Source organism: Myotis brandtii, unplaced genomic scaffold (genome assembly GCF_000412655.1).
Source record: "Myotis brandtii unplaced genomic scaffold, ASM41265v1 scaffold802, whole genome shotgun sequence".
Lineage (NCBI taxonomy): Eukaryota > Metazoa > Chordata > Mammalia > Chiroptera > Vespertilionidae > Myotis > Myotis brandtii.
In genome coordinates this window covers 586,582-612,559 of record NW_005371230.1, presented here as the reverse complement: position 1 = coordinate 612,559, position 25,978 = coordinate 586,582, and the positions used below count along the sequence as shown (strand labels likewise).

At 46.9% G+C, this 25,978-nt stretch overlaps 1 protein-coding gene across 1 annotated transcript in view; it reads right to left on the bottom strand.

Moving 5' to 3' along the window:
• Positions 1-25,563, bottom strand: part of IRF2 (interferon regulatory factor 2) — a gene marked incomplete at its 3' end in the record, with an annotated part of 72,911 nt that extends 47,348 nt beyond the window's left edge. Inside the window, exon 1 of the mRNA XM_005883871.2 lies at positions 25,490-25,563. Coding sequence (XP_005883933.1) covers positions 25,490-25,531 — 42 coding nt within the window. The remainder of the gene's footprint in view (positions 1-25,489) is intronic.
• Between the last annotated feature and the right edge of the window lie 415 nt (positions 25,564-25,978).

Genomic DNA, 25,978 nt, shown 5'->3' with positions numbered 1-25,978 from the left:
CTCCTAAAATCCCTATTTTATAGATGAAAACACTGAGGCACACAAGGTTAAGTAACAGGCCCAAGGTCACAGAGGTACCGAGTGACAGAGCTCAGATTTAAACAGCCTTTGGACCCTGAGGTCAAACTGGGGTCTACAGAAAGGCATCGAGACCCCCAGGCCTCCCAGTCTGCACAGCGTCCTCACTGGGAGCCTGAGCTGAAGGGGCCCCCAGGCGGGGCCAAGAGAGTTTACACAGACACAAAGTCATGGTCAAGGCTGTTCGATGGAGCATTATGTATAAAAGCACAACATTTAAGCTGATCCAAATACCACACAGGAGGAAGATGATTAAATAAAATGTGGCAGATTCAAATAATGAAATATTGTGACTATAGGAGACTATTTCATTTGTAGGAGAAATGCTCATGATACATAAGCTAATAAGGAATGAACAAGTATAATTGTACTATGTATATATTTGATGTGTTCCATGTTAGTAATATGTAAATCAGCATAGCTCCCTGGAGTCCCCGGGGAACCAATCGTGCTGACCCCGTGATTTCGGACTTCTGGACCTTTGTGACGGCAGCCCTGACGAACGTAACACAGCAGTCACTAGGGGAGGGGGGCAGGAATGCCTCGGTGTGGGGTGCAACATAAAGAGGGTGTCCATTGTGGGGAGCAGGCAGCAGCACCTGGCGGGTGGAGGACTGGAGCCCAGGCGGGGTCTCGAGGACAGAGGCGGGAGGGAGACCAGACCAAATGGGGGTGTCAGGGCCCAAGCCCAGTGAATGGGCTTCAGCTCAGGAGGGCAGCCCCGTCCAGGGTGTAGGAGCCGAGGACAGAGGTGAGGAGGGCATCCTCATTCAGGTGAGCACCTTCGGAACATGAGATCAGACACACACAGGCGACTAAGTTAATTAATATATTAAGGATAATGACAGCCAGGGTTCTCACTACTGGAGAAGGAAGTGCAAATACAGAAGAGAAAAACAAAAGCCTAGAGTAACCCTGGGTGCTGGATCAGAATAGGACTGAGTTCATGGTTTGTCATCCATCTCCGTACGCAGAGGAATAAAACACACACAAAAAAGTTCATGTCTGTGTAAGTATATGTCTAAAGAGCACATGCTCCCTGACCCTGTCCACGTGGAGGGACTGGGGAAGCCATTCTCTAATGGCAATGAGCAACGCCGGGCACAAGTCTTAGTTTCTAAATTCCATTCTCCACTGAAGGAATAGGGGCTTCTTGGAAAAACAGGGCTAGGGCAGGGAAAGCAAAAGGTGAGCCTGAACCATGTGGGGGAGGGGGCCAGAAAGCAAGGAGGTGCTCAAAGCATGCTGGGAAAACATCAGGAGGATACAGCAGCCAAGGTACAGGACTCCCCCTGGCCAGATCGGAGACAATCTGAGCATCCAAATAATGACAAAAAAAATGTTACAGCCCATTGAATAAAACAGGGACCTATGAAAAAGTAAACAGGGAGGAGAGAAAGCTTTTCCATAAAGCAGCATGCCAACGAGTAAGTGTGGGAAGATGATTGAACTAGATCGCCATTTGGCAGCGATCAAAGAGTAATTATTCAGCCAGGAAACATCAATGGACGCCAAGATCAGCGGGTGAAAGGTTGATGGGAAATGGGCCACCTACAGCGTCTCAAAGTACCTCCCACAAAATATTTCTATTACAAAGGGGAAAACTTTACAGGAGAAGCCTGACAGATACCTCCTTAATCAAATGATCGAAAGAACATCACCAATGAAAGAACAAGGCAAAGTCATGCTCCTCCTGAGAGGATGCAGTAAGAACAGAGCTTTGCTCTGTGATATTCTCACAGAAAATAAACAGCCTCAATCTAATCATGAGAAAGCCACCAACAAACCCAAACTGATGGACATGCTATAAGACACCTGGCTTGTCATTGTCAAACCCACCCGGCCGGCGTGGCTCAGTGCTTGAGCATCAACCTATGAACCAGGAGGTCGTGGTTCCAATCCTGGTCAGAGCACAGGCCCAGGTTTCCTGCTAGATCCCCAGTGAGGGTCGTCCAGGAGGCAGCCAATCAATGATTCTCTCTCTCATCATTGATGTCTCTCTCTCTCTCTCTCTCTCTCTGTCTTCCTTCATCTCTGAAAACAATAAAAATATGTAATAAAAAGAAAAAGTCAAACCCATGGGAATTAAGGAGAGATTAAAGAGGCATGACACCTGAGCCTGACTCGGATTCCTGCGCTATGAGGGGCATCGATGAGACAACCAGCAAACCTGCATGAGGCCTGAGGCTTAGGTGGCACCAATGTCAACTGCCCGGTTGTGACGGTCACGGTGTGGTCACCTGGAGAGGGCCCCTGGTTGCAGGAAAGATACACTCAAGTATTCAGGAGTGATGGGACGTCATTTTGGCAAGTTACTCTCCGAAGGTTCAGAAAAAATAATTATTTATACTATTTTTGCAACTTCGGTGTAAGTCTGAAAGTAGTGGCAAAGAAAAAGACTTGGAGAGAAAGATATTAACAAAGTACACAGGTGATTTACACAGAGCCCAGAGGGGAATGACAGCATTTCTGGGAATACAACAAACTCGGGAAAATTCCCCCTTGTGGCACTCAAATTCAACAGCCGGCGGCTTTTTCTTGATCCAGGCATCACAGCTGTATCAATACACGCATCCATCACTGTGTCCCTCCGTCCACAAGGGGCAGCGCAGGCAAGCAACAATTCACTGAGCTGGGAGCCCCCACACTTCATCCCCCAGGGAAGAAAGGAGGGATGCTCCACATTTCGTTTCCATGGTGGGTGGTGTAGAAAACGGAGAGTGAGGCGGCCAAAAGGCTCGCCTGTGTGTTTTGAAGAAGGCCCTCCGACTGATTTATTAAGCATCAAAGATTACCTCCAGTCAACCTTCTGACTAATATTTCATTGAAGTTCTTTAAATTGTAAGGCACAAGGTTGGTGACCACGTGAACTACCTCACCTCACAGGTTAAGTTAGAGCAGAGGAAAGAAGTTAGCATGATGTTCTCAAGGTGCATCCGTGTTGTCACAAACAAGACAAACAAACAAAACTCACAGACACAGACAACAGTGTGGTGGTTACCAGAGGGGAGGGGGCAGTAAGAGGCTAAGGGGGTCAAAGTATGGTGACGGAAGAAGATTTAACTCTGGGTGGTGAACACACAACGCATCACACAGATGATGTATCATAGAATTATGCACTTGAAACCTATATAATCCTATTAACCAATGTCCCCCAGATAAATTTAACTTTTAAAAAAGAACTACTGAAAGGATTAAGATGGCAAATTTTACTTATGTGTGTTTTACCAGAATAAAAAAACAGAAGTTAGGAGCACCATCCCTGGGTGGCCATCGACCACACTGATTCGATATTCAGCCGTCAGAGGCCCCGCCACTGTGTCCTCCGCAGGGCACGCCAGGCCAGCCCCCAGCTGTCCCCAGAGCTCCCGAAGCTGGCACTCCCAGCACAGTTTCATTTTCTCCCATGACAATATTCCCACTGCCAGCGCCTTGCAAGAGCTTGGCTCAAAAAAGGGCCCCATGAGTCAGGGTTTTGCTTTTTGTTTCTCATCTACAGCTTTTCCTCAACTGGTAGAATCCGGGGCCTGAATATCCTGCAGTTCTCCTGGCTCTAACTTGGCTGAAGATTTCAGCCGCCTTGGCCTCCGAGAACACAGCGCCCATATTTACATTCTCCCGGAGCCGCTAGAACACTGTAAGATAGAAAGTGAAACCAGCAGGTCAGGAACAATCCCTTCCTTCAACACAGCAGCACCAAAGACCTACTCTGAGGGCCCTCCTCACCCCAACCCCAACCTGCAGCCGGAGTTCGGAGAAAAAGCACAAATATGACCTGCCTGAAGCCCACTGCGGTGCGAGGCCCGTCCTTCCTCCCGGACCTCCAGCCCGCGGTCAGGGCCACAGTGTCTGCACCTATTATTGTCCCTTAGGCTCAGGAGTGCCCCCTCTCACTGGCTAATTACACTCTCCAGGTCTTAGCTTCCAAACCACCTCCTCACAAGCCTCCTTCCTCTCCCCAGGCCAGGCCAGCCCTCACTAGACGCTCACCTCCCTGAGGCCCAAGACCAGTTCTGCCTGTTCACCCTCGGTTCCCAGGGCCTGGAGATGCTTGCCTAAGAGACTGTGAGCTGACCAGGCATGCCAGCACCATGATAGTCAAAGGGGGAGCCCAGAGGGGCCCTGCAGCCTAGGAAAAGCAGTTACAACGAGGAACATGATCACTGGCCCATAAAACAGAAAAGGTGTATAGCAACGCTGTGGGGATTCTAAGAAAGCAGTGGGGTATATACATTTTAAAAATTACTTCCCATAATCAATGCTTCATCTTATTTCGGGTTTTCAAGACAGCAACTGGAACTTGTTTATCTGAAAGCTCTATCTATGAGAATTCACTAGAAAAGTACTGATGCTCACCAACACGCTGCTGCCAATACCAAGAACCCAACAGGTGCGCGTGGTGACCGCATCCACACGGGCCACCTCCGAGCGTGACCGAGGCCTTGTTAGTAGTTATACTTGCCTCTGAGTGGATGTAAAGAGGGACAGTCCCTGGGGAAACCAGACGTGAGGCTCCTCTGGTTACAGGAGACAGTTGCCCTGGGAACTGGTTCGCTATCTCTCATTGAAAAGGCTTGGACCAGATGTGTTTCGGAATTCAGAACTTTTTGGATTTTAGAGCGATAATATGGTGCACATACCATCCAAAACGTAACACTCCCGCCAATCACAACCACTTAGCCAACGCAGTAGTATTTCTGCTGTAAGACGTGAGCATTCACACCGACTGGAATTAGCAAATTCTATGAATAGCTTTACGCCAATTCAGGGCTGGCTACTCTGCCCAGTGAGTCACGGCAGAGATTCTCAGTTTTCAGAGCTATTTGGGTTGCAAATGAGGGATTTGGATCTGTAATTGATTTCAAGTTATTTCTATCCTGGGAAAATATCACTGTTCCCATGTTAGATACAAGGAAATCAGCCTCTTCTTCCTTAAATTGTACTTACCTTATAAATTAATCTGGCACACACTATGTTTAAATTAGCGAGTAACAGCACCTTTATAGTCCTGAAATGGAACGGTTTGAATGCAAACTGCATTTGCATATTAGAGAGTGGGGAAATACCTTTGCTTAATATTTCCACAAAATTTGAAATCCTAAGTTGCCATTTAAAAATTATTATTGACTTAAAATTAGGTCTGCCTAGCAATGTGCATATATATATAGTACATGTTTTACTTTACCAATCTAATACATAAAATATTTATTTATAAAATAAGAAAAGCTTTCAATAAGATTCAAAACTTCTTTTAAATATCTCCCCTAAGTTTCCTTTACAATGACACTATTCCTTCTCTTATGACATTTTAAATTTTATTTCAAACATTAAATTTAGCACCAGCCAGGTGGCTCAGCTGGTTGGAGCATCATCCCGCTCACCAAAAAAGGTTGGGGGTTCGATTCCCGGTCAGGGCACATACCCAGGTTGGGGCATATACAGGAGACAACCCATAGATGTTTCTATCTGTCTCTCTCTCCCCCTTCTTCGCTCTCTAAAATCAATAAACACATCTTCGGGTGAGGATTTTAAAAAATTAAATTTATTACCAAGAACACTTTTATGAGTGTCGGTTAAATTGAGCTAGTTTATTGCTGTCCATGCAGCGTGAGTGAGAACTACGCCATCCTCTGAGGGGTCCATGAGCCACTCTCCCAGTTCACAGAAGCCTGACTGCTCTCTGGAAACTGTGACATGAAACAAAAAAACTACCCATGGAGGCCCAAAGGCAGGTGTACTCAAGGAACCTTCTGGAAAGCTTACCCACTCCCTTTCCTTATCACTTACTAGCGCTTTGCATGAGAGGGCAAACGTGTCACCTGGTACTGAGATGGGAGGAGTGTCACGCACACTGTCCTGCTCAGGTGCTGGGGGACTTGGTCGCATGCCTGGCCGTGTGAAGGAGGAAAACCCTCCGAGGCTAAGGATGGCCAAGGTGAGGGAGCCCCCAGGCTCCACCTTCTCACCACAAGGGCCACGGCACTCACCAGCGTTTACATTCACATGCGCTGAACAGAACTGTTTATAAACAGATGCATAAAAATGTCAAAACTTGCCTCCAAAAACACACACACACAGTCTCCTGAGTCCTCAGGAGCTAAGGGGGGTGTGGGGTGATGATGTCAATGGCTGTTTACAGACGCCCCTGGTATTAGGCTCTGTGTTTTATATACACGATCTACTTAACCCTCACAATCACCCTGCCAGGTAGGTACGACTTGTCCTGATTTAAGAACAGGAAGCTGCGGCTGGGTCTGCGCCAAAGCCGACTCTCTGCGCCGTTATCTGAGAGCAAGTGTCCGAGAACAGGCTTGCACCTCGAGGGGACAGAGTGTGCCCTCTGGGCGCTCTCACGGGAACGTGCAAGAAAACTGGCGCGTTTCCAAGCTCTACTTGGACAGCGTGCTGGTTCTGACCGGCGCTTCCTCATGTTGGGAACTCGTGTTCCAAACATTTCGGGGAACATGAGTGTCGAAGTCCCTGGGCCTGCTGATGGGACATGGGGACGTGCAGTGGCATTTCCCAACACCTTCTGTTTGCGGGGTCTTTGTTCTAGGGGAGGGGAAGCTAACAATGCAAATCCCCCACCAGCGAGGATGGAACTAAGAGATAAGTGAGCGGTCTGGGGCTTTTCCTAAAAGAGGAAGTCTTTTGACCCTGTGTGACCTCGGGGCTGCACTGATGAAAACTTTTTTGTGTGATTTCAGCAGTGAAGATAAGCATGGGTTTAAAACCTGAAATTCCTAAGCCAAGCTTTGTTAAACCTCCACACCTCTATTTGACCTCCTGACCCCACAAGACCCTGACCAGGCCTGGGTCCCAGCAACACCTCAGGGCACGAGGCAGGGAGAGTCTTAAAGATCAATGATGTCACGCTGTCCCCTGCCCTTCTTAGCCCGCAGCCAGCAGGCCAGCAGACGGGACAAGGCAAAGGGCTGGATCTCCAAAGTGACCATGCTTCTTGGAGAACACTTTCCGAGTTGCCTAAGGAATGCAGGGACCAGAGACTGTGCGGCAGGAAAATCCCCTGCCCCTACCTGATGAATCAAGAATGAGGGTTAAAGGGATCAAGCCCATACCCAGGGACTCTCAGAAGGAAGAGTCTCCTCACAGCAGTCTGCTTCCATTTCCTCAGACCGGCGCTGGCATGGCAGTGACAGCAGAAAAGGCGACAGTGGGGCTGTGCAGCCAGCTGTGGGGCCAAATCCCAGCTCTGGCACTTAGCAGTGTGACCATGGGCAGATTACTGACCCTTTCTGTTCCCATGGGGCTTTGCGAGGTTAGATGAGGGTCAAATAGCTAGGGCGGTGCCTTCTATCTCACAGGTGCTATGGGTTGGAGTAGAAGCAAGAACAACCTTTCCAGGCAGCAGATGGGAGACGGGTGTCAAAGATTTCAGATGGCATCCTCTGACCCAGCCGTACCACCTCCAGGAATGTTTCCCAAGCAATCATGTGTGATGCATGTTTTCTTTAAAAAAAGGTACTCAATGATCACTCAATCTGTTGCAGATACAAATGTAATATTCTGTCTTATAAAAAAAACAAGATGAGAAAGCCTTATGAAATTGCACAGATAAATTACTTTCCAGGTACACTTCAGTTATGAAAATCGAACAGCATTTTACTCCATCATCTTTTTAAAGAGTATTTTCTAGAAGAATTCATGGAAGGTAATAAGGACCTACAAGGGTGGACTGACTTTTAAACAGATTTCATACATTTGAAATCACGCTGCGACTCCAGGACCTGGATGGCATCGGATTCTGCAACTCAGCAAAGCAAGAACCACGCACAGATTTCAAAGCATATGCGCCCGGGCTCCTACTGCATGTTCCAACCCTCCCATATGGAGAACGGGAAAGGGAGAGCCGGCTTTCCCTGAGTCAGCATGTCCTCTGAGCACCGCGTTGGCCGGTCCAGAGTACAGCCAACTCGGAAAGGCACCGCTTCTCTGCGGAGTTACTAGTAAGTGGAGGGCTCACTTCAATCTGCCCCTCTTCCCACGAACAGGTGGGCATCCCTGGACCGTCCATCAAAGCCAGCCGTTCGAATGCCAGAGAAGACACCTTAATCCTCAGGGACACTGGGAAAGTGTGGGGAAAGTTACACAGGACGGTGCGTGTGATCAAGGGCAGGACCTGAATTACCCGCGTTGTTTGTGTCACCCAAGTCGCTGCATCCCTCCCGCCTCCTTTCCACACCCCCAGACCTGCAAAGGGTGTGACTGTCCACCAGGAACACAGAGAAGACGAGGGGACAGGGAGAGGGGAGGCGGCAATGCTTTCAGTGCTTACGTTTGAAAAGTCAAATGACAGAGATTGTTAGGAGGGCCAGCACACTGGCACCTTCCAAGAAAACCTACTGCCTACAATGACAGGACTGTGTGCTGCCATCTGTTTTCAAACCCATTACGGCTTTATGCCTTCCCGAAAGACCGCCGCCTGGAGAGAACGCGCTCTGAGAAAGGCTGGCCTTGAAGGGGCTGCCTGGCTTTTCCCCTGGTGGGAACGAGGGAGCCACAGGCTGTGCCCGCAGCCTCCTTCCTGCTGTTGCTGCACTTATCCTTTGGGGATCTCCTCTGAGTCGTCCCCTCTGCCAGGAACCTCTCAAAAAAAAGGGCTACAGAAGATTCCTGTTGTTATTATTACTCAGCATCCAATTCAACTCTTTATATGCAAATCAGGCCGAAATCCAACACACCAACTATATACTTTTGCAAAGAAGTCCAACTAGAAAAGAGCAAACACTGCTACCCACTCTGAGCACAGGAGTACGTCTGAAGCAAAGCCCCTGTCTCCTCCGCACACAGCACAACCGTCTTCAAATATTCTTAGAAGGTACTTCCCGCTGCTCAACTAGCTCCAACAGTACCTGACACTGGATTGGGCACCTTTGCCAACCCTTTCTGGACCACACTGTTTCCTTCCCTTCCCTGTCCTTGCTGAAGCAGAAGGTGCTGGCGAGAGCTCAGGCTTGGTGTCAAGCACACATGGTTTCCAACCTCCCCACTCACAACCTATAATCTCCCCCAAGTCTTAGTCTCCTCGTCTGTAAAGACATCTTCATAGCAACCTGGCAACGCTACTGTGAGAAAGACCTAGAGGACAGTGTATATGAGGAGGGAAAGTACGAGATGATGGCTTTGGTCGCCCCTAAGACTTCCACAAGGAAATTTCCAATAGGAGAGCTGTACTCCACCGAGTCACGGAGCGGGCCACGCAGGCTCCATCCTGAGGAGGAGGAGGATGTCCACGTCCACCTCCCGGAATATTAGCTTCGTCTCCACTCTGCCTTCTGCCGGCCAGATTCATCTTCCCAAACGTCGCAGTCACCCTATTCAAAATCCTCCAGTGGCCCCACCACACCCGCTGAACCAACGCTGGGTTCCCAGCCGCCACCACTCAGCCCCGTCCCATCTGACTTCTTATGCCTCTGATTCCTTCCACCTTCTAAAAGAGTGGTTCTCAACCTTCTGGCCCTTTAAATACAGTTCCTCATGTTATGACCCAACCATAACATTATTTTCGTTGCTACTTCATAACTGTGATGTTGCTACTGTTATGAATCGTAATGTAAATATCTGATATGCAGGATAGTCTTAGGCGACCCCTGTGAAAGGGTCGTTTGACCGCCAAAGGGGTCGCGACCCACAGGTTGAGAACCACTGTTCTAAAACAACCGAAGCTCTGAGCTTCACGTACTTGAAAACAGACGTATCTCTGTATAAAGTCCTTGTGAGCAGGAATTCCCTCTTATTCATCTTTAAACTTCCCAAAATATCACGCACAGCACCTTGCCCATCATATGTAGTAATTTTAAGGAGGGGGATCAATGTCTCCCATAGTACCCACTGGGGGCGGGGTATGGTGGAGAAAAGGCAGAGATATGAACTGTATGTTGTGATGGATAAAACTTATTATGATAAACAAGCAAGGGGAAATGACTGCAAAAACATGCAACCAAGAAAAGGATAAATTTACTATTGTCAAGACATTTCCCAGGTGAATCAGGCTAAGTGTAAGTACAAACTTCTGAATTATACTTATTCGATATCTCATTCAAAAAATCTTGTTGAGCCCTAGCCGGTTTTGCTCAGTGGATAGAGCGTCGGCCTTCGGACTGAAGGGTCCCAGGTTCAATTCTAGTCAAGGGCATGTACCTTGGTTGGGGGCACGTTCCCAGTAGGGGGTGTGCAGGAGGCAGCTGATCAATGTTTCTCTCTCATCGATGTTTCTAACTATCTATCCCTCTCCCTTCCTCTCTGTAAAAAAAAAATAAATCAATCAATAAAAAATATTTTTTTAAAAAAATCTTGTTGAGCCCTAGGCAGTTTGGCTCAGTGGACAGAGCGTCACCCTGTGGACCAAAGGGTCCCGGGTTCGATTCTATCAAGGGCATGTACCTCAGTTGCAGGCTCCTCCCCGGCCCAGGCCCTGGTTGGAGCTCGTGCAGCAGGCAACCAATTGACCTGTTTCTCTCACATGGATATTTCTCTGTGTCTTTCCCTTTCTCTTCCACTTTCTCTAAAAATCAGTGGGAGAATATCCTTGGGTGAAATTTAAAAAAAAAAATCTTTTGAGCTAAGTACTGTGCCAAGCACTGGGAAAAACTCAGGGGAATGGGTACAAAGATGGGGACGTGACCTCTCTCCTCAAAGGTCTGCAGTGCAATGCACAGCCACTCTAACACCAGGGGCCGTGTCCTGAAGCTGACACTGGAGGACACACAGGATGAAAAACCCTAACAACGCACTGCATGGCATAATGCACCCCTGCCAACTGAACACAGGCGCTCCACACGGTCGGTTCTGGGTTCATTCTCTGCATCAGACCCACCCCCACCATGTCATTAGCCTCACAATGCATGTGAACCTGGGTTTTATACAGGGGGACTTTTGGAAGGCATTTGTGGGGGGCGGGGGGGCGTGTAACTATACTATTATATAAAAGCCCAGAGGAGAGTGAGAATTCTGGAAGACTCCAAAGAAGAGGGGGTATGTGAACTGGCCCTGGAAAAGTAAGGGATCCTCAGGTGGATGAGAAGGAAGGACCTTCCAAACAGAAGTAAGAGCACCACAGGGTGCGGGAGAGGGTGTGGATGGCGCATGAACTGTTTGTTAGTAACCCCAGGAGCTGTGCCCCTGGGAAATGGGTGCATGCGGCAGAGACACAGCCTGACGGAGACCGGCTAACCACAGAGAGCCACCTGTCCTGGCCCCTCCACAGGCGCCTGTGTTGGTGGCAGCCCAGGGCACACCCAGCCTGGCCCATGAGCCTCCACCTGCTCTCTGGCCCTGGCCCTCATTGGCAAACACAGCATGTGGGCCCTGTTAGCTCCAAGGCACTGCGGATGGGTCTATGTCTGGACAGGGAACAACAAAGGAGAACTAGGTCAATCATTAGAATTTAATTCAACCAACACATACTGAGTCCTGGGGATTGCCGAGCCCTCACATAAGGAACTGGCACCCTGAAATGTCTAATGGGGTCAAAAAGGCAGTCACTGGTCATAGATGTAGAGCGTGATATACTGAAACAGAGCAAAGAACTATCCAGGGCCTTTGAAGAAGGCCTTCAAACCGTATCCCTACAATGAAGTGCAGAGCCCAGCAAATACCCAATGAACGCTACCAGCGCAGCCAGACGGCCACGCGGTTACAGCCTCCGCACCGATGGTGGCGCAGTTCTCAGCCCTTGGGGATGCCCCCCGCTGCCCTGGGCTTCCTGAGTCCCTGTAGCTTAGGCTTGACCCGAAGGCTCCACACACCGGCCCTCCCACGGTGACACTCAGAGAAGCTGCCAAGCGCCCCTCCTGCCGGGCAGGGAGGAGCCTCCGCACCCCACAGGCCAGTCCCCCTGCTGAGATGCCCCAAGACCCAAGCCACCAGGACGCCCTGTCCTAAAAATGCCTGCTGTGCGAAGGCGTGGTTGCGGGGCCCCTGCCATTCTCTTGGCTCCCTGACTTGGGTTTCTCCTCGGAATTAAAGACAACTGTCCCCATCTCCACCTCACTTGAGTATCGCAAACCTGTCCATAATCACTTCCCTCTATAACCAAGTCCAAACGAACCAACAAGAGGACAAAAAACACTGTTGTGCTTGCGCATCACTTCCTCTTAGGAACATGTGAAAGCACCGCCAGGCCAGGCCTGGCTATTATCAAAGCTCAGCGCATCGTGTCCCTGAGAGACAATGCACACCCTGACATCTCCTCCTACCCAGCTCTGCACCCCCACCTGCTAACAGCCATCAGCAGCCCTTTTCTACAATGTAAGGGGGAGAAGGTTCCAAATCCTCAGGAACCAGCTCCTCCAAAAGCCTGCTCTACCCGCTACCCTCAGAACCAAGGTCTTCCTTGCTGGTAAACACAGGGGCATGTGCCCGGAAGGAAGTTGGGGGCCACCAGGAACCCCCTCTGACACTGCTTCCACCCCACCAGTGAGCTCTCCGCGCTCCAGAGACGTAGGGGTTTTCAACCCTTCACGCCTCTGCTCTCGCTGTTCTTTCAACAGAAGATGCCGGGCTCACCCATCTGCCCGAGGTACACTCCCTCCTTCTCATGGTCGGTGGAGCGTCCCAATTTCTCTGGTCAAAGATACCCCTTCTCGCCCTTCCCTCCCGCAGCCTTTTCCTTGCTGTGCTTTTATTAAGCACATATTTCATTCTTTCTCTGTCTACAGATGAGTAATTACCTGCCTACTCGTCTAGCTAAGTGACAGAACAGGACATGTTCAACTTTCCATCTCCACACAGCCCAGGCTTCACACACAGCAGCTCAACAATGTCTGCAGAAGGAATGAATCCTCCTGAGAGTTTTCTTTAAAAATATTTGTTTGCAGCCTGGCCGGCGTGACTCAGTGGTTGAGCATTGACCTGTGAACCAGGAGGCCACAGTTAGATCCCGGTCAGGGCACATGCCCGGGTTTCGGGCTTGATCCCCTGTGGGGGCGTGCAGGAGGCAGCTGACCAATGATTCTCTCTCATCATTGATGTTTCTATCTCTCTCTCCTTCCTCTCCCTTCCATTCTGAAATCAATAAAAATATATTAAAGAGCAGCTGATCAATGATTCTCTCTCATCATTGATGTTTCTATCTCTCTCTCCTTCCTCTCCCTTCCATTCTGAAATCAATAAAAATATATTTAAAAATATATATATATTTGTTTGCAGGAAGAAGTCTTCAGCTTAATTTCGTCATTCTCATATTTGTACTTGAGGCCAATTTTAAGGATCTTTTTTCAAGCCTTGGCCCCGAGCCTGAAGGGAATACACATTTTTGTAATTCTTCCTACCATACTGTGTTCTGTCAAACACAGACAATATGTATCTTCTTCCCAATTATTTATAACTCACTCTTAGTTATAATCCATGCTATCTGGCCGGGCTGTATTATTCAGTAAAGACCAACTTTTCAAAAGGATTGAATGAAATGAAAAAGTTGAGAAGACTGTGCAGTAAACCAATAATAAATTCGCCACTGGGAAGCTGTGATAGTTCACTGAATTTCTTCATCTACCATAGCTCTTATCAAAGCAAATAAATGGTTTCTCATTCTGTTGATAATTCACAAAAAATATACAAATGCTTCTATTGATTTTAATTAACAGATCTGTTTTTACAGCAATAAAGTTTTAGCATCCACTCACGTTAACAGTATTGAACTATTACTGAATGTATTATGTGTAAATTCTCCTGACCCCAGATGCTATGGAGGACATTTTTACTCACTGTATTCTAACACCACAAAAGTGATAAAGCCTGGCATGTTTTCCATGAGCCCCAGGTGTTGAAGGAACCATGTGAGCAGCTGTTATAATTAATTTACTCCCATATTCAAGCACTGCTAAAAGTTTTAGGAAAAAATTAATCCTTTACTACACAGTTAGTTCAACAACACATACCGGGCACTTACTGTAGACACATGACTGTGGGCCGGACACCTGATTTCTCCAGCTGAAGAAATGAAGGAGCTGACGATAATCTCTAAGGAAACTTCCAATTCTGATCTTCTGTGATTCCTCATTTTCCCTCCCACTCTGACTTACTTCATTCAGGATCATTTAACTCCTCTGTAGGTGCTCTATCAGCCTTACAACGTCTCATAATTGTATCAACGTTTTTGAGCCGCACGCTACATATACTGTAATGAGGGAGAATCTGTCAGTTTTCCAGGCCATACTAGCATGTCATTTTGGAACCCACAAAAAGAATGACCCAGTCCTACAACTCAACAACAAAGAACCCAAATACTAAATTCAAAAATGGACAAAGAACTGGAGTAGACATTTCTCCAAAGATACATAAATTGCCAAGACGCAAATGAAAAATGCTCAATATCACTAGCTATTAGAGAAATAAAAATCACAATGAGATACCACCTTGAGAAGATAACAAGTTTTGGCGAGAATATGGAGAAATCGGAACCCCTGCGCATTACTGATGGGAATGTAACTGGTACAGCCACTGTGGAAACCAGTTTGGGGGATCCTCAACATACTAAACATAGAATTACCATATGATCCACTGGATTAAAAGAATTGCCAACAGGGACTCACACAGATACTTGTACACTAAGGTTAACTACAGCATGATTCACAATAGCCAAATGATAATAACCACCCAAGTGCCCATCAACAGATGAATGAATAAAGAAAATGGTGAAACATTATTGTCTTAAAAATAATGAGGCTGTGACACATGCCACAACGTGGATGAAGCTGGAAAACATGCTGATAAGTGGAATAAGCCAGTTACAAAATCTCAAATATTGTATGATTCCACTTACATGTGGTTCCTACTCGAATTCAGAGAGAAAGAAAGTAGAACGGTGGTTGCCGGGGGCTGAGGGCGGCGGGGTTATTGTTCATGTACGTACAGAGTTTCTGTTTGCGATGATGGAGAAGCTCTGGAGATGGATGGTGAGGAGGGCCGCACAACTTTGTCAGTGCACTGAACACCCCTGGATGGTATAAAGATGTTTATAATGCTAAGCTGTCTGTTATGTAACTTTTTGATGGAGAAGCTCTGGAGATGGATGGTGAGGAGGGCCACCCAACTTTGTCAGTGCACTGAAAACCCCTGGATGGTATAAAGATTATAATGCTAAGCTGTCTGTTATGTAACTAACACCACAACAACAAAAGCTCTAGACATGTGTTTGTGAATTCACTACTTGCTGCCACTGTTTCCTTCAGTCCTGTTATGGATAATAATTATCCTTTCATTCCAGGCAACTTGAAGCATTCACTGGCCAAACAGACAGAGAGAGAGAGAGAATAAGAATTAGGGATGAGTTTTCAAAATTAAATAAGGGCCAATTTCCCCTTCATGGTGATGTCATCTCAAACCATCGGAGGAGAAAGCCTCTGCGGGCACCGCCCCTGGGAGGGTTGGAGCATAGTACAGTCCTCATCAGCGCACTGGCCCTGCTGGGTACAGTGTCTGCCCCGAGGGAGAGGGGCCTAGACGACCATCAGGACTGACCCACATGGTTTTCCTGAATGACAAGACACCAGACCACAGCTGAAGTCTACCGGCCCAACTGAGTGTGGAAGAATTGCAGAAAAACAGCAGCAGCAACAACAAAACAGGGTGTTGCTTTATCTTATGCCGGTGCTGTGATTTGCTAAGAATCTGACTTTTAGAAAGAAAATGTATACAGTTGGCCAACAATGCATCGTGTTAGCACTGTTGCTTGCCCTACAACCTGAGACAAGCCCTGCGGCCTCGGGAAGAACCCCAGAACACAGATATCTAGGATCACTTCTGGAACGGTGGTCACAGTTCCCAGCTGCTTGGTTCGGTTTTATCTTGCTTTACATGTATTAGTATAAATCAGGCTCCTGACTGGAAGCAATGCAGATCCTCTACGTAGCTAACTCAAAGCCAAGATGATTGCTTCTTTACCTGTCAATATCTCCTTCTACGTGTAGTTAGCTTGGAATAAATACCTGTTAAATAAATGACTGAATGAATGAATGAATGAATGACTAAAAGTCCAGTTGACCCTTCTCTACCCCATCTCCCAAACTGCAACCTATCTTTAAAGGAAAAAAAAATCTTAATGTAGTAAAAGCACCTGTGAGAGAGGCAAATCCTCTCCAGTAATATTTTAAATTAACCTTGACTTCTCCAATAGCAGTATGACCACACCCAAAAATGGAAATAACAGGTCATCTACATTCCCCACTGGGGCCTCCCTTCCAGGCCCCCCAAGTTTCCACTTTCATTCTAGTAACGGGGACAAGGGGTGCAGGTCATCTGTGTCGGTCCTTGGGAGTCCCCAGAACACCCCACATGCTCAGGGCGTCCTCTTGGGACTACACCTCAAGTCTAATTCTCTACCCTCATTCTACCCTGAGGACATTAGCCTTAAAGGTCAGGGAAACCATGCCTGAGTTAAGTTTTTCCACACAAACAAAATCTTTGAAGAGTCAATAAAGACTTACTTTCAAGATTACTATTTTAAAGTGAGATTGTACTTTCCTGTTCCGTCAGTTGCAAATCCCCAAACCCAGCAGAATTCACTTAAATCTACTCTACAGTGTTTTCATTGGAAGAAAGCAATCATGCAAGCTCTGAGCCACTGAGCAGCTGGGATTTTTTTGCTGAAGGTTTGGTTTAGTCTTTATTTTTCTAGCTGCTGGCCCTGCTAACATGATTCAGTGAAGGTCGTATTTAATCTCGCAGAGAAATGCTACCTAAGCAGTTCTTACGTGGGCTTCAGTCAAAATAAATTGCCTTGGCTCTGTGGATAAGTCTGTTGCTCCCACCCAAGAATTACAGTACAAAAGAACAAATGAAGGCAACTGTGAAATACTGTATTTGATTTCAAAAGAATTTCACTGCCTAGATGCTACAGGGCTGAGTATCTATATATAAAAACGCAGCGACCGGAATGCAGTAAGGACCGGAACTCAATAAGGACCAGAATGGTTGCTATGACGCCCACTGAGGCCAGAAAACCGCCCGATGGTGGGGCGGGGCCAGCCGGACCCCACCCGTGCACAAATTCGTGCACTGGGCCTCTAGTTTGTTAATAACAAAGTTACTGTTAATAACTAACTAACCCACCAAGACAGCAGTAGCTCCCAAATGTTTATCTCCAGTTTATCAGCAAACATAGCTTATTTATGTACAAGAAGGTATTAGTATCCTTGGAACTTAAATGTCAAAGGAATAGACTGATAAAGATTTCTTAAAGGCCTAGGTACACAAGAAAAAAAAAGAACATTTTTCACCCTGCGGATATTGAAATCCCTAACACAAAACGACACACACCAACATCCATGTGCTCAACGCATGTACAACTAGGTTCTACCACAAGTAGGTCTGTGCCAACCATTGCGAGCTGGAAGTCAGCCGCCTCAGCTAACCTTTGCTTACAGCTCAAAATCAAATCCACAAATATTTATCTAGTTCTTACTGGTATCAAGCACTGGAGGGAATGTAAAGAAACCCAACGCCATCCTAGCTCTCAAATAACTTGCCATGGAGGTGTAATACGTGGAAAAATCCAAGGAGTCAAGGATTTCGTAACAGTTCAAGAGGCTAGGAAAGATTCGAGACGCTCATGACGGATCACCATAGGAATGGCACACACAGTGCTTTGCTTCTGAAGAAATTCGAAGCATTTTATTATTTAAGGCTGACTAGACAGCTCAGGTTTGTCGGTGGAGGCACAGGGAGATGCAGGCACAGTTATAACCAAAATGACCACTCTAACTCGGCTCTCCTTCAGTCCTTCTAGGTTGGGTTCCCGTCTGTCTGTCCGTGTTACAACTTCTCCCCATACTTCTCTTCACACCTTGCTGCATTTGCTAATCCCGCACTGTCTACTATGGCAGCCACTAGCCTGTGCCCAGGCTGAATTAAGATGTGCGTGGGCATGAAAGACACATTGGATTTTGAAGATTCAGAATGAAAAAAAGGGCATAAATTGTCTCATTGAAGTTTTTATATTAATTACATGTTGAAATGATAATATTTTGGATATACTGGGTAACACAAAATACTATTAAATTAATTTCAGCTACTTCTCTTTGCTTTTCTAACACTGCTACGAAAAAATTAAAAATTGTATTTGTATTGGACAGTGTTGTCCTCATCAATACTTTCTCTTCTTTCCTGGCTGTGCTTTGGCATTCTGCCTGCCTCTCAAGTCCCCACAGCTACACCTAACCTTAGTTCATAACCATCCAAAAATGTCCCCGGTAGCTATAAAGGATCAAAGCTATTCTAAAAAATTTCAGACAAACATTACAAATTTAGAGGGTTCTTCGGTTATAAAAAAGCCAGAGGTCACTTTGATTGAGTCACACTAAGTCCTCCTCCAGTGGGAGACTGGTAAAGGTTGGAGGGACGGGATACGACGTCCCTGAAGGTCCCTGGATTCCTTCGCTCGTGGCCCAGGAATGTAAATGACAGAAAGATAGGGAACGTCTGCACTCACTGCCTCTGGGAACTCCTCACAAGATACAAGACACAAGACCTGGATCTGTAGCCATCTGTCTATGCTAATTGCTCTGATCCAAAAACATAGTTGCACCTCTCTTATCTCCTCAAGAGGGACAAATGGGTTCAGCCTGGACTAGGTCCCCAGGTTAAGTCCCCACAGTGCCAGGGAGACACACCTCTCTTAGCATGTCCATTTCAAAAGAGATGACGCCCAGTTAGGGACACCTCTAGTTTGTAAAAGCCTTACATTCCAAAATGTCAGGATGAGAACCTACAGAGTACAACCCACGCCCCCGTTCCATCAGCTTCCAGAGGGTCTAGGTACGGGGACCAGTGTGGCAACATCACTCCGGCTGCTGACCTGGTTGTAAAGATCAGTAAAGAACTCTTTTACCCCAGTGTGCTGTGTCTGCAGTATTCACATATAAAAAGGCCGTATCGCAACACCCCAAGCCCCTCACAGTTCCTAACCCAACCTCACCAAGGATCCTTCGATCTGAGGATCATGAGCCAGCAGGAGCTGTGCGGGACCGTCTCGTGTCCCCGTGGGAAAGCCCTCATGCTAGAGGCTGGCTGCATACGTCAAAGTGGAGAGAGCTCGAGAACGGCCCAGTCCACGCACAATGTCCTCGTCAGACACATCCAGCTCACTCGCCCCAACCTTCCATCCACCCGAGGTGAGGTCAGACGGACACCTGAGAGTTGTCTTGAGAATATTTTTCTGCTTAAAAAAGTAATTGTGCTGTTGTATTCAATGTGGAAAAGACAAGTGTTTCAAGGAGGGGAGAAAGCCCAACACCTATAATCCCACCATCTAAATGTTTCCTTCCAGCTTTTTTGGTTTTTTTTAATGATGTGTATATAAATATACAAACATTTTTAAGGTAAAATTAAGGTCACAATTGAACATCTCCTTTTTCTCCACTCAACATATAACACAAACATTTTCCCATCATTAAATGCCAAAACACAAAGTTAATAAGTTCTCTATACTCATGGTCTGGATGTGCCATATTTCATTTAAATGTGTTCCTATTGTTGGGTATTTAGGTTATTTCCAAGTTTCCACTATAACAAAAAAAAACATCCTTGTCCCTAATCTTTGTTCCATCTCTGGTTACTTCATGTGAGTTAAGTTCCTAGAAATGGAATTACTAGAACAGAAAGTTTAACATTTGTAAGACTTTGAGTATATCGCACTAAACTGAATCCCAGAAAGTTAATTTCAATGTGCAAGTCCAACTACAACATGGAGTGATGGAGTGCTTATAGTTTCAAAATCAGTGACCTGCAGGGCCGTCACGGCACTCACAGTTCAATGCTAGCGTGTGCCATCTATCCTTCAGGGAAGCACAGTACTGGCCCTTTCGTTCTATTTTCCCAATTCCCTAGTCACCTCCTACAACCTGACAAAAATGAAACAGTAGCAGGAAGACCAGCATGGGCGAAGAGAGGAGGGCATGCGACAGCTGGTGCAGCATTTCTGATCTATTCTATCAACATGTACCTTCCTCTCAGGGCCCGTGGCTTCCTCCAAGGGCAATTTTGGGAGAGACTGAGGCCTCCGGTGGGGGATCAATTCCTCCATCCTCTCCAGCTCTAACACTACCTCTATGGCGGCTTCAACCATGTCCCAGTGACACCACGCAGAGCCTCCTGTTTACCTGTGACAAGTTGCCTGGTGCCTGGCAGTTTTCCCATCAGATGTCATCATCCCACAGATAAGAGGCCTAACCCCAACGTCAGAAGTGGGGAGTTCTCCAGTATTTCAATTTGCCCTTGAGTTACTATCAATTAACTACCAATTTGCTCCCACCACCTACAAAATGCTTTCAGTGACATTCGTGCCAAGACAAAAAAAAATTCTACCTGCCTGATTCCTTCTCTCTCTCCCGCTCAAGATTTCAGGAGGCACGATTCTATTCTCTACCTTTTCACCACCTCATCCCCCAACTGTCACCCATTCAGTTCCCTCCCCACTGTTAGTCCACCACTCCACACACCCACTAACACCCTTCCTGGGTGTGAGGACACCCTTCTCACCACTGTCATTTTCTCATCGTCTCCAATAATTCTAGGGTAAGGAGAACAACAACAACAACTACAAAGCTCTCTTTATCCAATAATTCTAGGGTAAGGAGAACAACAACAACAACAAAGCTCTCTTTTAAAATAACACGTTAGATACTACCTGAAATAAAGCAGTTTGTATGCAGTTGCTTCTCACTCTTGCCCGGCTGGTGTGGCTCAGTGGTTGAGCGTCAACCTATGAACCAGGAGGTCAAGGTTCGATTCTGGCCAGGGCACATGCCCGGGTTTCAGGCTCTATCCCCAGTAGGGGGTGTACAGAAGGCAGCCGATCAAGAGTCTCTCTCATCATTGATGTTTCTATCTCTCTCTCTCCCTCTCTCTTCCTCTCTGAAATCTATATAACTAAGGGGTAGGGGGGGAGAAATTAGGATTCTAAGCTTATGGGGCCAGGACAGTGTATTCTATCTATAAAGTAGTTCTTTGGATCCTACAAAAACCTGACATTCATAAGATCAAGAACAAATTAAATTGGAGCTCATCTTTCCCTTGATCACATTGGTGAGTATCAAATGCTACTACACAGATAGCAGCAGACTGCTAAGCACATCTGAAAAGAAATTATTTATGAAAATTACACAGCAAGTAGTTAACTCTCAAAAATGTTTAATGAAAACAGGACAGGCTTTTGTCACGCAAAATCCTAAAAAAAGGTATTTTATTGAACTAAATTGGTCTTGCCCTTGAGATAAAAATGCTTAGACTCCATCATCAGAAAGAACCACACAGCCTTCTGTTTCTCATAAAAATGGGGACTCCAGGCATGTGCACAGGGCACGAGACATAGAGATGTTTGTGCTCAACTCTAGTTCTTTCTTGCTTATTGAAGCTAACTACTAAGTAAAAAGAGGAATGTGAGCCAAAACAGAAACAAACAAAACAAAGCCCTAACTCGTTATGTCCTTTTCTAGACAAAGAGACCAAGTCCTCTGGCCTCTTCGGAATGGAAAATTCAAACTTTCACCACCATAACAATACTACCATTTTTATATGACAAGCAAGGTCAACATGGGCAGAGCCAACAGGGAGCGGCCACAGATTCCCTATTCAAAGCACTGTCTAAAATGTGGATAACAGGTTCCATCTGCTTACCTTCCTACAAAACACAGCCTCTGAGCCAATGAAAAAATAAAAAAAGACTTGGCTCTGGGAGGAGATCTTTGATTCAGTGCCTCTCCACTTTGCTCTGGCCCACACGCCAGAGGGGTAGGGACTCAGGACATCCCCGTTAATATCAGAGGGTGACTAGAGGGAATAGGGGGTGTTCCTTAGGGCTAGAGAGGAAGGAGAGGAAGGGGCTGCAGGTAGTTGCAAATCTGAAGGTTCCTGTGTGATTTCTAAAGGCCCCCTCCTCCTAGGTGATTTTGATAACACACATAAGTCCCGTCCAAAGATGACAGAACTATGCAGGCCCAATTTACAGATGTGAAAACTAAGGTCCAGAAAGGGGAAGTGATTGGCGAGTTACGAAGAGCTGAAAAACAACTCCAGGCCTCTGAACTTGGACTTCATGTACCCACCCCCAACTACACAGAGCCTTGGACATGGCTGGTTGTCACAAATATTTAATAAATAAATGAAATAAGGGCACAACGTTTGCATTCATTGGGTTACTAGCATAGTTCATGCCCTGGGGTCCCTGGGTCCCAAGCAGAGCTCAGTCACTGCTGGCAGTGGGAGGAACCCGGGCTAACGGAAGTCCCGCCCTGCTTAATCCCTGACCGCTATCTATGTCATCTCAGACCTACCAACACCTCGGGAAGCCTCCCAGGGAAACGCGCTCAGGTAGAAAACAGCTTCCCAGCTGGAAGTAGATCAACTAGATTTGATGATTCTAGTTCTCTCGAATCAATCAGGACTTCTGACTGGAATCCTTATGTGTTTCTGAGTGACAAAAATGGGCATATGAAGTCTCCCCAACGAAACACAATTTGTTTCAGAGACTATTTGTCGAAAGATGGACCTGGTGAGGGGGGAAATCATTTTAAAGGGATCACGGAAGGTAAGATGCTAGCAACCTGGGCCTCCTGCATTGAAGTCTCCCCAACGAAACACAATTTGTTTCAGAGACAATTTGTCGAAAGATGGACCTGGTGAGGCGGGGAATATTTTAAAGGGATCACTGAAGGTAAAATGCTAGCAACCTGGGCCTCCTGCACGCGTCCGTGAGGCCGGGCCAAGTCCTGGAGACGGTTAAAACTCAGCACCAGGAGCCTGTGGCCTTCACTTCCTGCCGGTGCGCTGCCGTGGGTGCCTTAGATCAAGGCCTGGGTCATGACTGAGAAAGTCCACAAGGGGATCCGGTGAAGTGCTGGCCATTCCCCAGGCCCGGCGCCCTTCCTGGGAGGACCAGTCACCAGTCTCCTGGCGGCGGGGGGTGGGGGGGGCGCTCATCTTGGAGAAGCAAATATCTACGTGTCTTCTCCCTGCCACCCCTTAAAAACCAGAAAACGAAAGCACTGTACACACACTAGCTGAACCTTGATTTTTCCCCCCCTCTTAATGATATATCAGAGTTTATTCCACTCAAGACATAAAGAGCCGTTCCATTTTTAATGGCCACACAGAATTCCAAGGTACGGACGAATCGCCTGCCCCCACCAGGTGCTGTTCTAAGGTGTGAGGCCCTAGTCCAGGCCTCCCTCCTGCTCGGAGTGATAAAGTCGAAGCCGCCTCCACATGTCATTACTGCACACAGTGGTGCAGGTCACCTGTGTCCTGGCCACACCATCCCCGTGTGGGTTAGCCTGGAGAACACACTCGTAAAGGCAGAGCTGCTGCCTCACGTGGGCCTTGGCCTGCTGATACGTGCTTTCTGGGTTCACTCCATCTTGAAGCCCTCCAGCAGACAGATCACAATGAGGGCGTGTCCCGTATTTATTTCTTCTACCCTCACCCCACCCACCCACCATCCCTCCACTCCCCCCACTTAGCACACATTTATACACCCAGATGTCCGACTTCTCCATCCATCATTGATCCAGCTACATGCCTGTCCATCCACCCACCCGTGCACACATCTTTGTGCCCACTTGCCCATCCATGGCTGCTTCCAACTCTCCCAGCAAGTGCTCTCCCGCACCAGTCCTGTGCCGGTCCTGTGCTAGGGTCACGGGGCATGCAGAGATTAAAATGAATTAAGTTTACAATGTTCAAGAAAATCTTGGTCTAAGTCTGTATTCACTCCAGGTCACCTTCCAGGTGACTATTTGTTGAGCTCCTCCTATCAGTCAGGTGTTTCAGGCACTGGGCACAGATAGACACTGTTACTCTACCCCCTCCCACTTTACAGACGAAGAAACTGAGGCTCAGAGGTTATAGTGCAGTGGTTCTCAACCTTCTTAATGCTGCGACCCTTTAATACAGTTCCTCATGTTGTGGTGACCCCCAACCATAACATTATTTTTGTTGCTACTTCATAACTGTAATTTTGCTACTGTTATGAATCGTAATGTAAATATCTGATATGCAGGATGTATTTTCATTGTTACAAATTGAACATAATTAAAGCATAGTGATTAATCACAAAAACAATATGTAATTATATATGTGTTTTCTGATGGTCTTAGGCGACCCCTGTGAAGGGGTCTCGACCTACAGGTTGAGAACCGCTGCTCTAGAGGGTACAGACTGTCTTCCTGCTCCCAGTTGAACCCACAGAGTCTAGCACTGTGTGGGGGCATAGTGAATGTTCTAGGGAAATTTATTAAATGAATACAGGCCTTTGTCTGCTTTAAGCCCTTTTTGGTATAAAGCATATAATGGAACCATGCCCCAGATAGCCCATTTACAGTTCAGTGGTCTGGTCTCTATCAAAAGGAAATTGCATGAAAATTCTCTAAAAACAACAGAGCTTACACTCGATAATACTAAGAATAAAAAAACAATGGCCTTGGAAACATGAGACTACCATTGCACATCTAATGTTAAACATCCAAAGTTTCAAATTTTCCACTAAGTTTCAACATCTTTAACTTGCTTTGGTATATCGGGCATTTGCCTAATATAGCATTTCAGAAAGCAGAGGAAGAGAAAGTGAGGAGGCCACAGTTCAGCGCTGCCAGGACTTTTAGGCAACCATTTGTCGAACATAACTTGCTTCCAATTTAACTGCAAACGCTTACTTTTGATGACGATGACATTTTTACAGGTAATTCAGTCTGAGATATGTGGAATTATCTCTAACTTTTCAAGGTCAACAGGAAAAAGACAACTCATTGAGAATGAAATATATAAATGTTTAATATTAGGAAGCAGTAACAAATCATAACAGACAAGAAGAACTCTTTGATCTATGAGGCCAAAATCTAACTTCTTACACAACAGGCTGTTATAAATTATAATCACTCACTAATTGCAGTGAAATTCCGGACTTTGCCACATCAATCAATAGATGTTTCAAGGTTACCCCTTAGAAATGTCAGTTTACACTCTACAGTCCATCTCCTGAAGTTTCCTTAAAAAAAAAAAATAGATTTTTCCAGGATTTTTTAGGTTTCCGCCCCCCCCCCCCCGCCCTCAAAAAAAAAAAAAAAGGAAGGGGGAGGAAGGAAGGATAGATTTGGGGTTGAAAAAACTAGAGAACCTGAAACTGTTGCCTGATGAGGTTAAACAGGGATCGCCCTCCAGCCCTGGTAAGGGAGTGCGCATCTGTCTACCATCAAGACCATCCAGACCCCTGTCTGCACCTGCCCTTGAACACCAAGACCTGCAGGCTGCTAAGTTCCAACGTTATTTGCAATCGGTCTGAAAACTAATAAATGACTGCAGGCTTGACAGCAACCTTGGTGATTCCTGAAAATCCACAACAGGAAATGTAACTATCCTCCACCCTCCCCAGCCATTCATCAAAAGCAGACCGACTCACGGCAACAGGGAGGCCGGTGGCAGAAGGCCACAGGTACCGCATATAGAAAGCTTCTGCATTTTCTCATTCTCTAACCGAGGACGGGGAGCACTGCCCACACTGGAGGGAGGAGACTGGAGAGGCAGGCAGCGGGTAAAATGTCCCCAAGTTCTAAACTCTATACTGTGGGGTTAAACAACGAGTGAAAGCCAAGCCGCTCATGTGTGGCCACCTCTCCTGCCTGTCCCGGGAGTCACACTTAGTGCCGATGAGCAAGGGTCGTGCCTACACCGACCACCGGGCGCCTAACTGGTGCCGGGAATACTGCCTTTGCGCCGGGCTCGGGCTGCCAGCCTCCTCCCCCGCTAAAGCGCGAGGGGTGAGGGCGGCCAATGCACTGAGACCGGGGCCGTGCGGGTGCGTCCAGGGAAGGAGGACCGGTTACCCCTGAAACCCTCCGAACTTGGACAGGCGCGCGGAGCCGACCCCCAGGCCGGGGCACAGCGAGCG